General features: G+C 41.0%; 2 protein-coding genes across 3 annotated transcripts in view; one reads left to right on the top strand and one right to left on the bottom strand.

The window, feature by feature from the left end:
• Positions 1-5,046: 5,046 nt before the first annotated feature.
• LOC308659731 (sterile alpha motif domain-containing protein 12-like) lies at positions 5,047-13,404 on the top strand. 2 transcript variants are annotated; one of them, XM_081313659.1, is made up of 4 exons: positions 5,047-5,167; positions 7,533-7,671; positions 10,168-10,444; positions 11,815-13,404. In XM_081313659.1, the coding sequence occupies exons 2-4, from the start codon at positions 7,582-7,584 to the stop codon at positions 11,817-11,819; spliced, it is 372 nt and encodes a 123-aa protein (XP_081169785.1). In that variant the 5' UTR covers positions 5,047-5,167; positions 7,533-7,581; the 3' UTR covers positions 11,820-13,404. The 2 variants fall into 2 exon arrangements, with proteins under 2 accessions (XP_081169785.1, XP_081169784.1); XM_081313658.1 differs by lacking the exon at positions 5,047-5,167 and having other exon boundaries at positions 7,223-7,671.
• SELENOI (selenoprotein I) overlaps positions 13,306-17,871 on the bottom strand; it is a 51,889-nt gene continuing 47,323 nt past the window's right edge. The window contains exon 10 of the mRNA XM_081313654.1: positions 13,306-17,405. Coding sequence (XP_081169780.1) covers positions 17,277-17,405 — 129 coding nt within the window. The 3' untranslated portion in view covers positions 13,306-17,276. The remainder of the gene's footprint in view (positions 17,406-17,871) is intronic.

The raw sequence follows: 17,871 nt of genomic DNA, 5'->3' as shown, positions 1-17,871 counted from the left end.
TCATTCTATTTTCTATGGCTCTTCCCGATAGTTGGGTATACAGTCATGACAGAAATGGCTTTATGCAGATTGAATACTACAGTTGTTTATTTTCCTTCCTTTTCCCCCTTCAGGTCCTTTTCAAGGAACAAGGAAAATCAATACATTGTTGGAGAGTATTTTTCACTAGTGATTGCCTACATTTTATTCTGTTATGGAGGCTGGGACAGCAAACAGGCACACAGAGCCCATTACTGCATGCATACAAATCGAAATACTATAGTAGCAATTGTCCTGCTTTAGTTTCTAGTTAAACTGGGCATGGAAAGCCTAGCATGAATTGTGTAATATTAATTGAACTATCATTGATTGATGTGCAGTTGTCTCTTAGATAGCAAAATCCAGATATAATATTTTAAAATTACTAGAATGGCATTATCTACAGTATTTCTAAATCTATATCCATTAGTGAAAGAGGTTCTAAGTCCTTCATATATTGTAGGGACTTTTGGACAGAAGGGCCTAGCTGTATATATCCCTGTTCTGTACCAGCCTGCTACCGGCCCTGCAGCAAAAGCAGGGACAACCCCTTTACAAACGGCAAGAGGCTGGAATAAAGCCTGCCAAATTTATTAACATAAAACAGAGCAAGACAAGACACCAACCATGAAACAGGAGCTATGAAACAGGAACTATCCAAGCGGTTGCCTTCAGCAAACCAGCCCTCTCACACATTCCCCTTAAATACAGTTCAGGGCGTGGCCTCTCTCTGCCTCCTTCTGAGGTGCCCCATTGCCTTCCTCTGTTTACTCCTGGTTGACTGCCTCCTGCGTCGGTCGTCCTTGAACAGGGCCAGCTGTGGGTCATCTTCATCCACGCTGTCAGGCTCACACAGCTGGGTCTCTGTCGTGACCAGGTGGGAGGGGCCCGGCTGAGGGCTCTGCGGAGCCTCAAGGCCATCATCAGCAAGCTCTTCAACACCCCCCTCCTCCTCTGAGTCGTCTGACCCAACTGCCAAACCCACAGGCTGACCCTGAATCACAACAATCCCTTAGAAACCAGTGCCAAATTGGAACAACACGGCTAACTCAATTTCTGGTCCAAGATTGCTTAGGAACACTGTAGATGCAACCTATCTAAGCTGACAATACTGAATTGTACATGGACAGATTGTATTCTTTGGATTAAGCACATTGGAAGAAATGTCAGTGCCCAGAAGACCACACTGTTAGTTGATAAATGACTTCTGTTCCGTGATAAGCTAGTTTCATGTTCAGTGGCTGCAGAGGCACTGAACATAAGGGCCACAAACAGTATTTGGAAACAAATATGTTATGCAGGATTTGTCAAGAACAGATCTCTCTCTTTATGGGGGACTTGGATGGGTTTATTGAAATAATACACTCATCAGATCAGCCTGCTTTTTGCCTGAATGAGATTTGTGGAATCTCAATTGTCAATTGGCTTTCCTAATGCTTTTACCTGTGATTATTTGGAATCACAGCTAACCAAACTAGAAGCACCCATACTAGTATCAGGGCTTGCTCATCTGTGCAGCCTGCCAATCTCGATTGCTTCACCCCAAATCTGAAGTATCACACTTGCTCTGTGAACACTTAAACTTAGATGCAAGGATAACAAGAAGAGGATGAACTGGTTTTTCACCTGTTCAGGATGCTATAGAGTCAAGAACAATAAATGGAAGGGGAATTCCATACTAACTTCGAAAACTTGCGCTCAGTGAACATCAGAAACTTCGTTTTATTCTGCACCAGCAGTTATAAGAATAAGAGGCATATAAAGGTAAAGGTAAAGGTTCCCCCGCACATGTGTGCTAGTAGTTTCCAACTCTAGGGGCCGGTGCTCATCTCTGTTTCAAAGCCGAAGAGCCAGCGCTTGTCCAAGGACGTCTCCGCGGTCATGTGGTCGGCATGACTAGATGTCAAAGTCGCACGGAACGCTGTTACCTTCCCACCGTATAAAGGTGCGTGCTAGTTGTTTCCGACTCTAGGGGCTGGTGCTCATCTCCGTTTCAAAGCCAAAGAGCCAGCACTTGTCCGAGGACGTCTCCGTGGTCATGTGGCCGGCATGACTAGACGCCAAAGGCGCACGGAACGCTGTTACCTTCCCACTGTAGTGGTCCCTATTTTTCTACTTGCATTTTTACGTGCTTTCAGACTGCTAGGTTGGCAGAAGCTGGGACGAGTAACAGGCGCTCACTCTGCTACGCGGCACTCGGGATTCGACCCGCCAAACTGCCGACCTTCTGATCGACAAGCTCAGCATCCTAACCCACTGAGCCACCACATCCCTTATTTTTTTATTTTATTTTAATCCCATTTATATCCCGCCCTTCTCCGAAGACTCAGGGCGGCTTACAATCTAAGCACAAATCAAATGTGCTTAGCAATAGATAGCCTTAAGATAGTCTTCCCTGAAATGGCAAAGAAAACAAGGGGTAAACTAGTGTTTCCCAAGCTTAGCAACTTTAAGCTATGTGGACGTTAACTCCCTGCATTGCTGGCTGGAGAATTCCAGGAGTTGAAGTCCACGTATGCTAAGGTTCGGAACGCTGGGTTAGGAGGTCCACACTACTGGGCAATAGGTGCTGATTAAATGGGATAGAAAATTGAATTTATAAGACTAGGGCAGCACTGAGGTATTTTCCAAGTGGATGTGGACAGGATTCGACCAAGCTAGGTTTGAGTAAATGGCATAGGGCCTCTTGAGTTTTTTAACAAGATGATAAGAAGAGGCTTTTAATTGCCTGATATGTACCCTCCCAGATATAGGTAAACTGCACAAATGTTTCTGTAGCGTTCCCTCATCTAAAAAGCATGTGCAGCGACTCCTGGTGTCCATAGCATAGAAGTATTTGCATTTGATACTTCCCAGCCAGCAATTTTTTTTTCATTTATTAGATTTTTACCCTTTATTACTTTATAACATTTTTCTAAACTTCACTTTTGAAGCCCACTCCACCACAGCCATTGCATAAATGCATCTGCTCGAGTGGGATTATTTAAAATATCCAGGGATTAACATTAACAAGATTTTTTTTAGGCAGTAGGCCATCTGACATGGCAGTAAGACTTCTGAATCCTCCCTGAGAAATGCATCAAAAGCATTAGCGACTTTATTTATTTATCCCCTGTACCAAGGATTTGGTGCCTGGCTCTTATCAAAGAATTGCAAAATGTAAGGGTGAGAAAGGAACCTGGAGTTCATCTTGTATAAAACAATATGAATCACTAGGGAGGAAATATGGTGAATACTTCCAGGGAAAGAAACCCCACTATCTTTCAAAATAGATTGTTCCACTATCAAATACAGATAGTCCTAGAATTATTACCACAACTGAGCCACAAAATTTCCATTGCTAAGCAAGACAGTTATTAAGTAAGTTTTGCCCCATTTTATGAACTTTCTTGCCACGGTTGTTAAGTGAATTGCTGCAGTTGTTAAGTGAATCATTTGTTCATTAAGCAAATGTAAAAAAAGATGTTGAGACTCTGGAAAGAGTACAGAGAAGAGCAACAAAGGCTAAAACATATAAGAAACGGTTGCTGGAATTGGGTATGTGTAGTTTAACGAAGAGAAGGGTGAGGGGGTGACATGATAGCAGTGTTCCAATATCTCAGGGGCCGCCACAAAGAAGAGGGAGCCAAGCTACCGTATTCTCCAAAGCGCCCGAAGGCAGGACAAGAAGTAACGGATGGAAACTAGTCAAGGAGAGAAGCAACCTAGAACTAAGGAGAAACTTCCTGACAGTTAGAACAATTAACCAGTGGAACAACCTGCCTCCAGAAGCGGTGAATGCTCCAACATTGGGAGTTTTTAAGAAGAGACTGGACAGCCGTTTGTCTGAAATGGTATAGGGTTTCCTGCCTGAGCAGGGGGTTGAACTAGATGACCTCCACGCTCCCTTCCAACTTTACTATTATGATTATGATTATCTGGCTTCCCCTATTGACTTTTCTTGTCAGAAGCCAGTCGGAAAGGTTACAAATGCCACTGTCATAAATACATGCCAGTTGCCAAGTGTGAATTTTGACCACGGGACCATGGGGATGCTGCAACTGTCGTAGGTGTAAGAAAACCAGTCATAAGTCCCTTTTTTTAGTGTCATTGTAACTTTGAACAGTCACTAAATGAATAGTTGTAAGTTGAGAACTATTTGCAGTTCACTTCATAAGCTGTTGTTTAGCCAAATCTGATTTCCTTTAGAATGCTTGCGTAATTGGAATTGGTTGGTTTTGTACCAAGCAACATATAAAGCCCAGCTATGGGAATAAATCCCCTGCAGAAGGGGATAAATAAGGCTTAATGAGGCTTGCTATCCTCTTCCTTTCCCTGCAAATCTGCTGAGTAGGACAGATGGTGTTAATATGCTTGTGTTCCGTACAAGAGATTCAGCTGCACCTCCCTTCCCATTCCCTCCAGGGGATGGAAGGGGGAGGGAAGAAGATTCATTCTCTCCTTTCAGATCTTGTTTCACAATGACATAGTCATATATACCAATCCCAAAGCAGAATGTGAACGATTGATTCACCCCAGGGCAGGTTGAGACATCCCAGTATTACGGTTTGGATATATACCCATATATAGAAACTTAATCTTTGGTCTGAGTTTGGGTGTCTCCAAGGCATTATTACTTACAGTTTAGTGTGTTTTGCAAATAAGATCCATATAGATATGAACCACTCTTGGCAGGAAGCAGGATCAATCAAATCATAAATTGCCTTGAAGTTAAAGCAAACATGGATGGGTGTATGCATGCCAGGTTGCGCATGAGTGAAAAGAGGGTGCCTCCGATTAGATTCATAAGGCAAAGAGGAGGGAATATTTCCAGATGGCTCCTGCGCAGACCTGAACATGAAGGTGCCTGTTTGGTTGTTTGGCTGCAAGTCAGGAAAGACAAGGACTCTCTTGCCTGAATTTGAAATCGAAAAAGGAGGAGACTAGGGAAGGGGAGGGTAAGGAGCTGAGAAAATCTCCAGGTATGTTTGGAGATCAGCACAAAGGCGAGAAGCTACTCTACCACTGAGCCAGGCTGAAGCTGAGGGAGAAAAACTGTGAGTGTCTTAAAGGCCATTCTAGATCTTCCCAGTGGACAAGACTCAGTACCTGGCATGGGTCCATGACATTGGTAATCACAGGAATATTTAATTCCACTTTTACAACGTTGGTAAGTGCATATCTCTCCTTGAACATGTAGGCGTTTATGATCCTTATCAACTCTGAACTACAGGGAGGGCTTGAAATTGTGTCCTCGCAGTTTCTCCAGAGTTTGGAAGTGAATTCGTAGCTGTCATGTTTTAAGGTGCAAAACTGAATTTTGGAAATAGGGTCAGCAATGCAGTTTGCTGTAAATGGGGTATTGATGCATGGAGGACCTTGAAGGGATCCAGGTGACAATCTGGAGTGGCAGGTACTTCTAGTACAGACTGATTCTCATGAATGTTTGACCCAAATCCTCTACAATAACTCTGGGCATGGTTGCTCCATCTCATGAAATTCTGTAAGTGGGATACTTAGATGTGGTAGAAGCTATCTCAATACAATATATTTATTGCTAAAGGTTAAATAAGCATGGCTGGCTATGAGAATAAAAGACAACAAAACTAAAAAACAAGCGGTGACATTTCAAAAGTACCATATTTAGCCTTCTTTCTCTGGCCTTCACTTTGTTATTTCCTTTGAAAGGAGGTCATCAAAGGCTCGCAGTGCTTAATCATGTGTTCGTTACAAATATACAAGTTGGACTTGAATGGAGGCAGAAGAATTCTGAGAGTTGAAATCCACACATCTTAAAGTGGCCAAGTTTGAAAAAACATTGCTCTAAGTCATTCACCAGGCTAGTTGGGGATATTGAAGCTTGCGGCCCATTTATCAGAAAGGACTACATTGGGGGAATATGCTACCTATGTCAATACCATAGCCACCCCATCTTTTCTTTAATTTGTGTGTACGTGTATGGGAGGGAGGAGGACTATGTACAGAATGCCTGACAGATGGTCAGATTCCTAAAGTTTTTTGTTGAGTCATTTTGCTTCCATCTCTCTAAATCTCACACTTTGAATGCAATTTAGCAGCCAGTCAGCCCAGGCTGTGTGCAAAGAAGTAACCAAAGATTCTCATGATTATGTCAATTACTATGCCTTCAATGCACATTTCTGATAGGGTCGGCTGGTTGAAAGAGTGCTTAGGTAAGCTTTTGCAAAATGTTGCCAAAGCAATTAGGCAAGATGTTGAAGAATGTTATATAAAAAGTGCCTTTTGGAAGGTGAGGATTGCTAGCTTTTCCCCCTATTCCAGGACTTTCTTTTAAGAAACTCCTATTATACTAAATACCAGCCTTCAGTTTCATTTGAGCCTGGTGGGCATATGTACACTTTCCCCCCTAGGCTACAAAATGTCTCCCTAGTCAAAAATATGTCAACAGAATAAGTTTATGTTTATCAGAATGGCTAAGATTTCCGCAGGTACCAGACAGAAATCAAGTGTGAATTATGTTATTTATTTCAATTTATTTGCTGCCCCAAAACTAGGAAAGTTAAAAACTGTTAAAAGTGTTGAATTTCAGAGACAGCCCAAACTAAAACAAATGAATGCAAAAACAAACAAAAATTACCATCTTAAATAGCTCGTAAACATCACCCCAGACCTGGGATCAAAGCCCGGTTTTCAAAGCTTTCCAGAAGCCTAGGAGTGAGGGTATCATTTTTATCTCTAGGGGATGGGGAATGCTGTCCCAGAGGTTAGAACAGAACAGAACAGAACAGAACAGAACAGAACAGAACAGAACAGAATAGAATAGAATAGAATAGAATAATACTGGGTGGGCAGGTACTACTGGAGATAAACAGTCTCTCAGCTATCCAGTCCTATGCCATGCCAACCTTTATAGGCAATCAGCACCTTGAATTGCTCCCAGAAGTTGCCTGATAGCCAATGCAACTCACGTAGCAGTGGGTAACAAATGCTCAAATTGAGATGCTCCTGTTACTGATTGTACTGTCTCATTTTGAGCCAGCTGTAGTGTCAAGGAAAACGTCCTCTGCAACACATTGCAATAATCCACTTATGAGGTGACCAGAGCATGAATGATTGTCTGGAGAGTCTGTTTATTGAGGAAAGGTTGAACTGGTGCACATGATGAACCTTGTGCAAAAAGGTTGCGGGCCTTATGTTACTTTACATGACCTGAGATAAAACATGCAAAAGGCAGGGAAAAACATAGCCCTTGCTGAACAAGAAGTAAAATAGGAAGAGGCTGTAACCTTGCAGAACCTGGCCCTAAACCTCTCCCATTTTAATGTCAATATGTTATGTTAGATTGTTGATCTTGCTTTACAGAAGAGAAGGCTGGTTATGGGATTCCGGTTTTTGGAAAGAAGAGTGACTTTTGAGCTCTGTTGATGATAAGCCTTTATATTAACTCACCAGCTGGCAGCCTTTTGCACTATGAGCCAAACACAAAGCTACCTGTAATGTATATTAGAGGACTCCAGGATCCTTTCCTTAAAATGATTTCTCTGCTTTGTCAACAGTATATTGTCCATCAGCTTCACAACCTTGTGTGCTTGTCTCCTTCAGTTCATGATCCCGATGGAGAGCAACGCTAAGAGGGGATTGGGAGACTTGAAAGTCATGGAGGAATCACAAGCAGAGCCTGCAGGCTTAGAGAAGGTGAGCCATCCCCTTCCTGGAGATAAGCACTTTGGACTCTGCTCCTTTTTTCCCTCTGGCTCAAGCAATCTGCAATAAATGTTTCATCCTTATGCAGAGTGCAGATTCTGTAACTTTTATGTTACAGAAATTAGATTTAAATTAGATTTATTCTTGCCAAAATGTGCTTATCCATTAATCCAGTTCTGAGGCTGTCTTAAATTGTACAGTGCTGTACAGTGCTTTGCAGTCAGTCTCCAAAAAAATGCTTTTAGCATGCAGGACTGTGAACATAGCATGTCTTACAACAAACCAGCTGCTTCTGCAAGTTCTGAGGCACCATTTGGAGAATTAATCCAAAGCACTGCAGAAGCCCTTAATTGGAACAAGCACTAATGGAGGTGCCCTCAGACCAATAATAGAAAAGAAGCTGCTTCATGTCAGGCAAAACTAAACCACCTGGCATTGTATTGCAGGGCTTCTGATGGAAAAGGATTTTCTCCACCCTCTTTATCAACTGAACATCTCTGAGTACAAATGACACTTGTTGAATCTGGTCCACTCTCTACACAGAACAGGCACTGTGTTATTAAACCATGGATTCCTTCTAAGCTCTTCAATTATTTCTACTAGTTAACAATGAATAATAATTTTTGCAACTCCATTCTCCGTCAGGGGGCAGAAGGAAAACCTGTGGAAGTATTACAACTGAATGGAACATGCTGGTGTTGGCCAGGGACTTTTGTTAGTTTAGACTTTATATTGATTGCATTCTTTATTGTCTAGATTTTGATTGATTATACAGTACTGTGAAATCTGCTGAATCTAGAAGATTTCTTAACAATGGCTTGGTCACAAATGTGTCCTTTTTTGAGCAAAACTGGTGGAAGGCAATAGTGGTTGAACACTAGGCAGTATTAAATAAATTTAGATTGATTGCAAACTTTGTTTTGTAGCCAGTTATGGCATGAGAACAACCTTGATCAACCTGATAGAGGACTTTGGTTTAAAGATAGCAAGAATTTCTTTGATTTCCCAGTAGTAGCTTTGATGTTATCAATCTTGGTAACTAGCCAAACTAGTTTAGGAGATTGAAGTCCAGAGCAATAAGGTTTGTTGAACCAATATTTTCAGACATCTTAATGACATCAGTCAGTTAGTCAGTCAGTCAATATGTATGTATGTATGTATGTATTTAAATTATTTTTTTATTTATTTATTTATTTATTTATTTATTTATTTATTTATTTCTCACATTCTTATGGCTGTCCATCTCACAAAAAGTGATTCTGGGTGGCATTACTATGTTCTGGTAACTTCCAGGAGAGATTACTGCTATCATTCTCCAGAACTATCTGGAAGCTTCAGTTAGTGTAGAATTTGGCAGGGGAAAACATTCCTGGGGTTCTTAGGGGTTTAAAATAACTCCATACAACTAGTACCAACTCAAAGCATTTATTTGCCTAACATCTCATTTTATTGGATTAATTTAACTCTTACACAGTGTTCCTTCAACATAACCAAATTAGCTAAACTTAATAGGACAACTCTTAAGGCACTTTTTTCAAGGCCATTGCAACTTTAACTGCTGTTAAAAGAATAAGTCGAGGACTATCTGCATAGAGTACCTTCCCTTAAGCACTTAGAACAGAGGGTTAAAAATGTTATCCCATAGAATAACATCTTGCTACTTCCAGTAATCATAGTGCTTTATCTGTCTTCTGTGGTCTATATAACTTGACATTAGGCTGTACAGTATTGTAAACTACTTCTTTGGAGGAATATTGTGGTTCCAGTGTAGAATATTGCCTCTTATTGTGTGGGGAGGGTGGAGTGCAATTCATTACTATTTCTGTATTTGCTTTTGTTCTTAAGCATATATTGCCCTGAGAACCTTCCACTGAAGTCCAGTTTGGAAATGTACTGGATAAATAGAAAAAAAATGTCCTGTTTGTTTAACAAATGTAGGTTTCATTCAGGTACTTCAGTTACTGGCAACAGAATTAAGAAAGGAATGTGAGAGATTCAAAAGGCAAAACTTCATTTCATTACAAATAGTTCTCATCTTATGACAATTGGAGCCAGAATTTCTGTGGCTGAGCAAGTCAGCTGTTAAGTGAGTCACTCTCAATTTTATGATTTTTTTTTTGCCCTGGCTGTTAAGTGGATCGTTGCTGTTGTTAAGTGAAACACATGGTCATATCAAATCTGGATTTCCCTGCTTGTCAGAGGCCAGGTCAGGTTGCAAATGGCCATCCCATGACACCAGGACCGCAACTGCCATAAATAAATGCCAGTTGCCTAGTGTCTGACTTTTGATTGCATGACTGTGAGGACGCTGTGATGGTCACCAGTGCAAGGACCAGTTGTAAGTGACTATTTTCGGTGCCATTGAAACTTTGAGTGGTTGTGACAGGAATGGTTCTAAGTCAAGGACTACCTGTATGCTGTTGAGAGTTGATGTGGTGTGCAGAAAGGAAAAGAAACCAATTAAAAGATCAGCTTGGCAACTTACAGGGTTCAAAGGAGGAGGAAGCAAGGCGCCCGGTGGCACAGTGGACAGCAGCCGAAGTCTGTGCCTGGCTAAGAGGAAAAACCTTGGGAACTCCGGGCAGTCCACTGCTGGAGGCAGCCAATAGCCATGCCATCTCTGGCAAGGCTCTCTTGCGCCTCTCCGAGGAAAGCCTGGAGCGCATGGGGATAGTGCCAAAGAGCCTGCGGGAGGAGCTGTTGCAGGAGATCCTCCTGCTGCGCATTCAGCAAGAAATGGAAGATTTGCTGGGCATTTCAGATGGTGAGTGATGGCATCTGCTTAGAGCTATCTTCACTAGAGGACTATACTGTACTGGCATTGGGTGGAATCAGAATTTGAGGAGAAAAGGAGGCGAAAGACAGGATATGATTGTAATCTCTCTATAGAGCACGGGTGTCAAACTGCCGGCCTGTGGGCTGGACATGTCACAAAGAAACTGCGCCCACCCCATTGCCGGCAATGGGGAAAAAGTTCCGATATGTTGTGCGATGTCATGTGACATCATGAGTTTGACATGTCTGCTATAGAGCATGCACAACACACCTGCCCATTCTTCTTGCATGTGCTTCATGCTTAAATGTCTGTGTCACGGTCAACAGTGCCAAGAATTCACTAACATTTCTGGCAGTCTCAACTGTTCTGCGAAGTTGCTAATCTTGCCCCCTAGCACAATACAAGTAGTCCTCGATTTACAACAGTTCATTTAGTGACTGTTCAAAGTTATAACGGCCCTAAAAAACCTGACTTATAACCGTTTTTCAGTTACAACCTTTGCAGCATCCTCATCATTGTGTGAGGAAAATTCAGATGCTTGGCAGCCGGCTCATACTTGTGATTGTTGCAGCATCCTGTGGTCATGTTATCAACTTTTGCAACCTTCTGACAAGCAAGGTCAATGGGGAAGCCAGATTCACTTAACAGATTCCTAACTTATCAACTACAGTGACAAGTTGTAGCAACAAATGTCATAAAATGGGGCAAAACTCACTTAACAAATTCTCACTTAACAACAGAAGTTTTGGGCTCAATTATGGTCGTAAGTTGAGGACTACCTGTATTGTCTATATTAACTGGCAGCAGGTTTTCAACTAAAGTCTCTACCTGGAAAGGTTAAAGATAAAAACCTGGGACTTTCTTATGCAAAAGAGATATATTACAACTGAATTATGTCTATCTTCATCTTGAGAATATTAAATAATCTGCCAAGAGTAGCAATGGAATTGGGGAAATGTGTTTTGCAATTAGGATGTAGTCAAGATTTAAAACCCATTTTTTCATGCTGTTGATCAGCAACTTTTTCATCAGCTAACAAAACAAACCTTGTATTAATTCAACTATTGCACAAATGGTCTGTTGTCTTAACATGTTGTATGAGCAAGGCCATCACATTATTTGTTTGGAGGCAACAGAGGCGTTAACTAAAACTTAGGTTTAATTGCATTGCATGAATCAATGTTAAGAGTGAAACCAAGGATAATCCAATTCCTATTTCAGCATTTTAGCCACTTTATTACATCAACATATGCAACAGCATGTGTTCAGATATAGTTAGGAGATGGTTTTCAGTTTTTGCCACTGTCTGGCATCAACCTCTTTGATAGATCATTTCTGCCTCTCCTTCTCTCACACAGAATAACCCAGGAAGTCCAGCAGTTTAAAATCATAACTGTCTGAAAAGCAGCCATCTTGAAGCATCCTTTAGAATTGGTTATTGGTGTCAGCTGCGCTTCCAGTTGGATTGCGGGTTCATGAATTGGAGAATGAAAATCAGCCATTTGAGACTCGGACTCAATTCTTCATGTCCAGTGCAAGTTCTTTTGTAGAAAAGTATGGACTTCGAAAAGGAGGCTGTTCTGTTATTATTACCCCACACGGAAAGACCCACTGATAGCTGTTGAAAATGCACTTCAACACTGGGCTATTCTGCAACAACGAAGGGGAGAATTAAATCTTTGGAGAGCATTCAAGGTTTCCAGGTCCTTTTAAGAATAAACCTATTCACATCATACAATACCAGAGGCAGACAATCTGGTGCCTGGTAGATATTTTGGGCAACTCCCCAGTGGCTTGATTGTCACCATGTCTAGGCCTGATGGGAACTGAAGCCCAAAACATCTGCAGAGAATCAGGCTTCCTATTCATTAGAACACGGCAATGCTCTGGATTCAGGCAACCACGGCACTGTTACTTGCTGTTTAAATCTTGTCTCTTTTCAGACAAATATGGACAATTTCTATCATTGCCAGGATACACTGCTTTTCCCTGCTCCAAGTTCAAATTCTCTTGCTCCAAATAAACTGGACAACCATCTGTCTGGGATCGCATAAAGACTCCTGCCGTGGATAGAAGGTTGGACTAGAAGACCTCCAAGGTCTTCCCAGTTGCATGCTTCTATGAAATTCCTTTCTATTCCTTGCCTCCTGAAAGCCAAAAAGGAAAGCCCGCCCTTCCACTTTTCCTGGCAACCTTTGGAAAGGACCTGTAGCTTCCCAGTTAGGAGAAAAAAGTATTGAATCAGCATTTTTTGAACTTCCACACATTTTAATTTTTTGCTATTTGTTGTATTGATATGTTATTTTATTTCTAGAATACTCTGATAACAATTTTTTAAAAATCCCATTTATATCCCACCCTTCTCCGAAGACTCAGGGCGGCTTACAATCTAAGAAGCACAAATCAATGTGCTTAGCAATAGCCTTCATTCTATGTATATGCCTGCTTATTAGGGCTTTCGCCCCCGCCTCCCAAGGGGCATTTTTACAAAGTCAGCTTAATTGCCCCCAACAATCTGGGTCCTCATTTTACCTACCTCGGAAGGATGGAAGGCTGAGTCAACATTGAGCCTGGTGGGACTCGAACCTGCACTAATTGCAGGCAGCTGGTGTTACTTAAGGAGGCATTAGCCCACTGCTCCACCAAGGCTCTTTTGATTGGCAGATAGATTTTTGTTTTTAAGACCAACGTCTTGCAAATAAAATCATGCGCATTTAATGCCAACACAAAAGAGACAGCATGATGACCATCTTGTGTCTAGCACTTATGTAGAGCAGACACAACTCAGTATTGATAAATGACAGCCCTCCAATACTTTCATTTTCGGAATAAAACGAGCACCCAAAAGATGAGATATTAAAAAGCTTGGAAAAATTTATTGAAGTTTTATGTCATAATAGGCTTTTGAAGTTTTTAAATACAATAAATATTTATCAGTAATAATAGTATTTAATGGATCAGAATTCATTGCCAGACTGTCAACCGTCCACAATACATAAGACAGACATGAATCTTGATGAAGGATGATACACTGTGGAGCAATCCACAATGACATTATATAGTTTCTTATTGAAAGCTCTTTTTCACTAACAACAATAGTAATCTGTACAGTCAGTTTTGCTTTGACACAGCTTATACTGCCCAGAATCTGCTGGACCGAATGCTTCAAAGAATACAAGCCAGAGGTTTCCTTGCCCAAGAAGGGTAGGAAACTGTTCCTAGCAGTCAGCACCTATGAAGACCAAGGCACACACCCTCTTCCCCAAAAGAGACCCAGTTATCATTTTCCCCTTCTGGAGAAAAAAATCGGGAGAAAGTAAAGCTATCTCTTCCAAGTTCTGCCCCCCTCCCCAGATATGGTATCTTACAAAGAACTGATGATTTGATATTTTACTTGACAGCCAATGGCTTCCTGAAAACACCAAGTTCACAGAGTTAATCAAAAAGCAAGGAAAACCAATTGGTTCAATATTTATGTTTGGTTCATTCTTGTTTCCAGACAGAACCTATTCTGAAAAGGGCACTTACTTATCTTGCCTGTATTCCAGGGTCAATTTAAATGTGGAGAATGGATTCCTATCTATTCTCGCTCTCTTTTAAACTGAGAAATCAGTTCACTGAGTATTGATTGGGGAGATCTGGAATACCACTATTATTAAGCTTTACATCCTAGGATTACATTTCAAGCAAAAATGGCATTGGGAGGGGTGGGATGGGGGACACTGTGGCCTCCATGCCAGTCTTCATGAAATATTTTTATCCAACAAACTCTTTCCTGAAATCATGGTGGAGAACAGTCAACCATCTATGCAAGGTTTAAACACCTGAATGATCTACTACTGCAAGTCAAAATGAACATAGCCCCAATGCATATTTTTTATTGGACTTAACACCAACCACAAATCATCAGGGTTCTAGCTAGGTAGCATTCCATAGATTTTCTTGCAGTTCATACCCAGTTCTGAACTGTTGTATTCTAATATGAGGGCTATACAAATGGTTTCTGGGCCCAGCCCAGTGTTGTCTTACAATATCTGCTTCTCTATACAACCCACTTTTGGATTAAGCTTTGCTAGCAAAAGCCGAATCTTGCAGGACTGTGGAGGGACTGGAAAAAGGTTATGTGGCATCAGGCCCCTAGAGTTGCTTTGCCCAGGAATCATCCTCTACATCTCTTGAGGTTTGCTTCAAGGGCCAAAGCTCAGATACCTAGACAATAGTCAATCAAGGCAGAACAAACATCTGTTTTGGAACATAAAATGGAATTGTTATTTGAAAGGGCAACAAATGATGCAAGGGAATGGCACGCTACTAAAGAACTGGTTACAACTGCTCCCATCACATTCTATGCCATCTTCCATTCACTGAGGTAATCTAGGAAGCAAGATGAGGTTAGATTCAAGGAGAACTTGAAACCAGTAGTTACACCCACCTCTTGAAAGAAGAGGGCAAGTGGCAAAATGCCCACCCCCACTCCTTCAGTACTCAGTACCTTTATTTTCAGAACAGTAGAGATGAACCCAAACAGGGTGTTTTAAGCCCCACAAATGGTGCATTTGACTCCCACTGAACTTGCAATCAGTTTTAAATCAGTAATAAAATAAAGAAAAATACACAAACCTATTTTCCTGTTTTCATTTTTAAAGGTGCTATACCTACTTCTTTAATTTGGACAACACTTAAAGAATGTTTTTTTTTAAAGACAGCTGACTTTTCCCTCAACTTGAGGAGAGTCATTTAAGGCACCAAATTCCTTATTGAGAAGCCCTGATAGGTAGGAAAGAAGAATCACATTTTTTTCCCAGTGAAGACAGGCAAATCTGCCTCATAACATGCGAGCAAGCTCATGCAAAAGCAAATGTTACCTGGAAGCTGCAGTGGCACTGTTCCTGATAATTGCAAGTGTAGATGTTCCCATATAATATGCATGCTTCTAGGCAGAATCTAACAGAATCATTTACTAGCTCACATTAAGCCTGCATACATATAAGGAACCCTGCCTCCCAAGAAAATTGGCTTCTGTGGATAGCCATCACTTTCTGTCCAAAGGATTCTTATGCCACAGTAGCCCGTGCAAAACTATACCATTGATCTGACAACTCTTTGTTTCCAAGACAAACGCTATTATCCCAAATTAAGAGACCAAAGATCAAATGTTCCTACAATGATTCATTACTTAACTGTATAAAGGCAGATCCCTTCTCTGAACTGACCACCTTCTTAAAAACAGAAAATGGTTCCAAGAGACTATAACTACATGTCCTATTTCTTACTGTCACTTATGATTGACAACTGATTATTTTATTCTAACTATTGCAACATCAAGTATTCACACAAGCTCAATTCCTCTTTACACCCAAATTTTACCCCCTGTGCAGTATTTTGATACAAATAAAAAAATCTCTCTAACCCCATTTCAAGTTTTGTTTCATAGCAATGGAACATTAAGTAAACAGAACAAAAATCAGAATTGTTTGCCATCCATGTCTAGAAATTTCTTTTTCCTGCTAATAATGAGAATCAGGGCTTTTCTTGTTCACTGCCATACCAGACATGGCATTTGGGGTAAAACTTGAAAATCAGAAAAATAAAACTATTTACAGAAAAGAAGAAGGTAGAAATGAAGGCAAGAATTAGTTCTAGGACTTTACACTGCGTACACTTTGTTTTTTGACATAATGCTTCGTGTTTACAAAAGAAAAGAAAAATAATTTCACAACTCAGAGTTTTCTGCAGAATGGAATGCATCATCCACGAAAAGAAAATGATACAAGTGGATCTCATCAAACCATTCATAAAGTTACCTCTGCCATTAATTACATATGAAAAAAAAATTCTGCGCTCAGTTTCTTCCGGGTGCAGCCTTTCCAAGAAAAATGGGTTTAGGCTACACTCTTCATTTAAGCACACATACACAAAATATTCTTCCTCAAATAAAGTACAAACAGAAGAGAAAACTCAGTGCTGGGTCTTCACCATCACTCAATTGTTCAACAGATTCCCAACCAGGCAATAAACAGAAACAAACTATTTCTAAAATTGAACATGGGGATCAAAATCACTTGCATTTCTTGTTGTCATGAGAGAAAATTCAATTGTACCCAAGAAAAGCAGTGTCACTCGGAGAGTATGTACTACACCTAGTAAACAACTCTGCTGCAAGCCTACTTTAAAACATAAGATGGTAATGTTATTCATCCCAATCTCAGTCCTATGATAAACATGAAGGAAGAATGTCTGTTACTGAGTCCCCCCCAATGCTTGAAATTACAGCATTGGCTGTGGCCCCACTCTCTCTTTGCAAGGCACGAGCCACAATTTGGAGGGAGGATAAAAAAGGCATTTTGGGAAAACATAACTGACTAGTCATGGCTTAATGAAGTTGTGACCTCCGTGCTCTCCAGAAGAATCAACTGTTTCTTTAAATAAAAATCCCCTCTTTATAACTGGATCTCTGATTTTAAGATGTGGAACAGTTTGCAATAATGTACTTCAGTTCCCAAGGGTAGTTTCGTGGGCCCCTCGTTCTCAGCATAGTCATGATGACAGTTCTGTGGCAATCTTACAGTTCTGAAGCCATCGTCCACGCCTCTGTGCCTGATGATCTTTCTTTGAAGATTCCATGAGGTCCTCTCCTAATCATGTAGTTTTACTGTCTGCACATTTCTGAAAGGTGTCATGAAGGGTCATGGGAGGAGACATGAACAGCAGCCTTCTCTGGTTTCTGGGTCCCACATGTTGTTTGCCCCCAAACCATCCAAAGCGGGTTAAATCTAGTTCCATGGTGACGGTTGAAGTATATTTACACAGGCTACCAAATTTACAGTGCCTCTGAAGACCGCAGGCTGACGTTTTCCTCTGACGATACCTTTTCCATGCCTAGTCAGTCAGAGCTGGGCTTTTGTAAAGAAAAGGTTCGGATGTTGAAGTGTTTACTAAGCTGCCTCACCTAAATGGAAAGAGAAGAGAGCAAATGAAAAATGGTGGATAAACCTGAAAACAAGGCTGGGCATGTAGCTTTCTTTCCTTTGTGCACTCCCGTTCCTTCTCTAGAGCACAACAAGCTTTATGTCAGTCTACCAATCCTATTTTCTATTTGTATTATTTCAAGACAAACAAGAACTGGGGAGAGTATTCTAGGTAAATAGGCAATCCTACTTTATAATAGGTCTCAAGGATGTGTTGCAGCGGGATGTGCAAAAGCTGTGGTTAGAGCTCTGATCTTTAAGCAAGGACAACACCTCAAACTCCTGTGGGTTTTTTAAACTACTAATTGAACGTTTTAGATTTCCTGCCAATTCCTTAGACACCACGTCTTTTATCCCCTTTGGTGTCTAAGAAAGAGCCCATACCTTAGCACAGGGATCAGCAACCTGAAACAGTGAAAGAGCCATTCGGAACTGGTTCCCTCACAA

The sequence above is a fragment of the Vipera berus genome (assembly GCF_964194415.1).
Source record: "Vipera berus genome assembly, chromosome: 1".
Taxonomy (NCBI): Eukaryota; Metazoa; Chordata; class Lepidosauria; order Squamata; family Viperidae; genus Vipera; species Vipera berus.
This window is presented reverse-complemented; position numbering and strand designations above follow the sequence as displayed.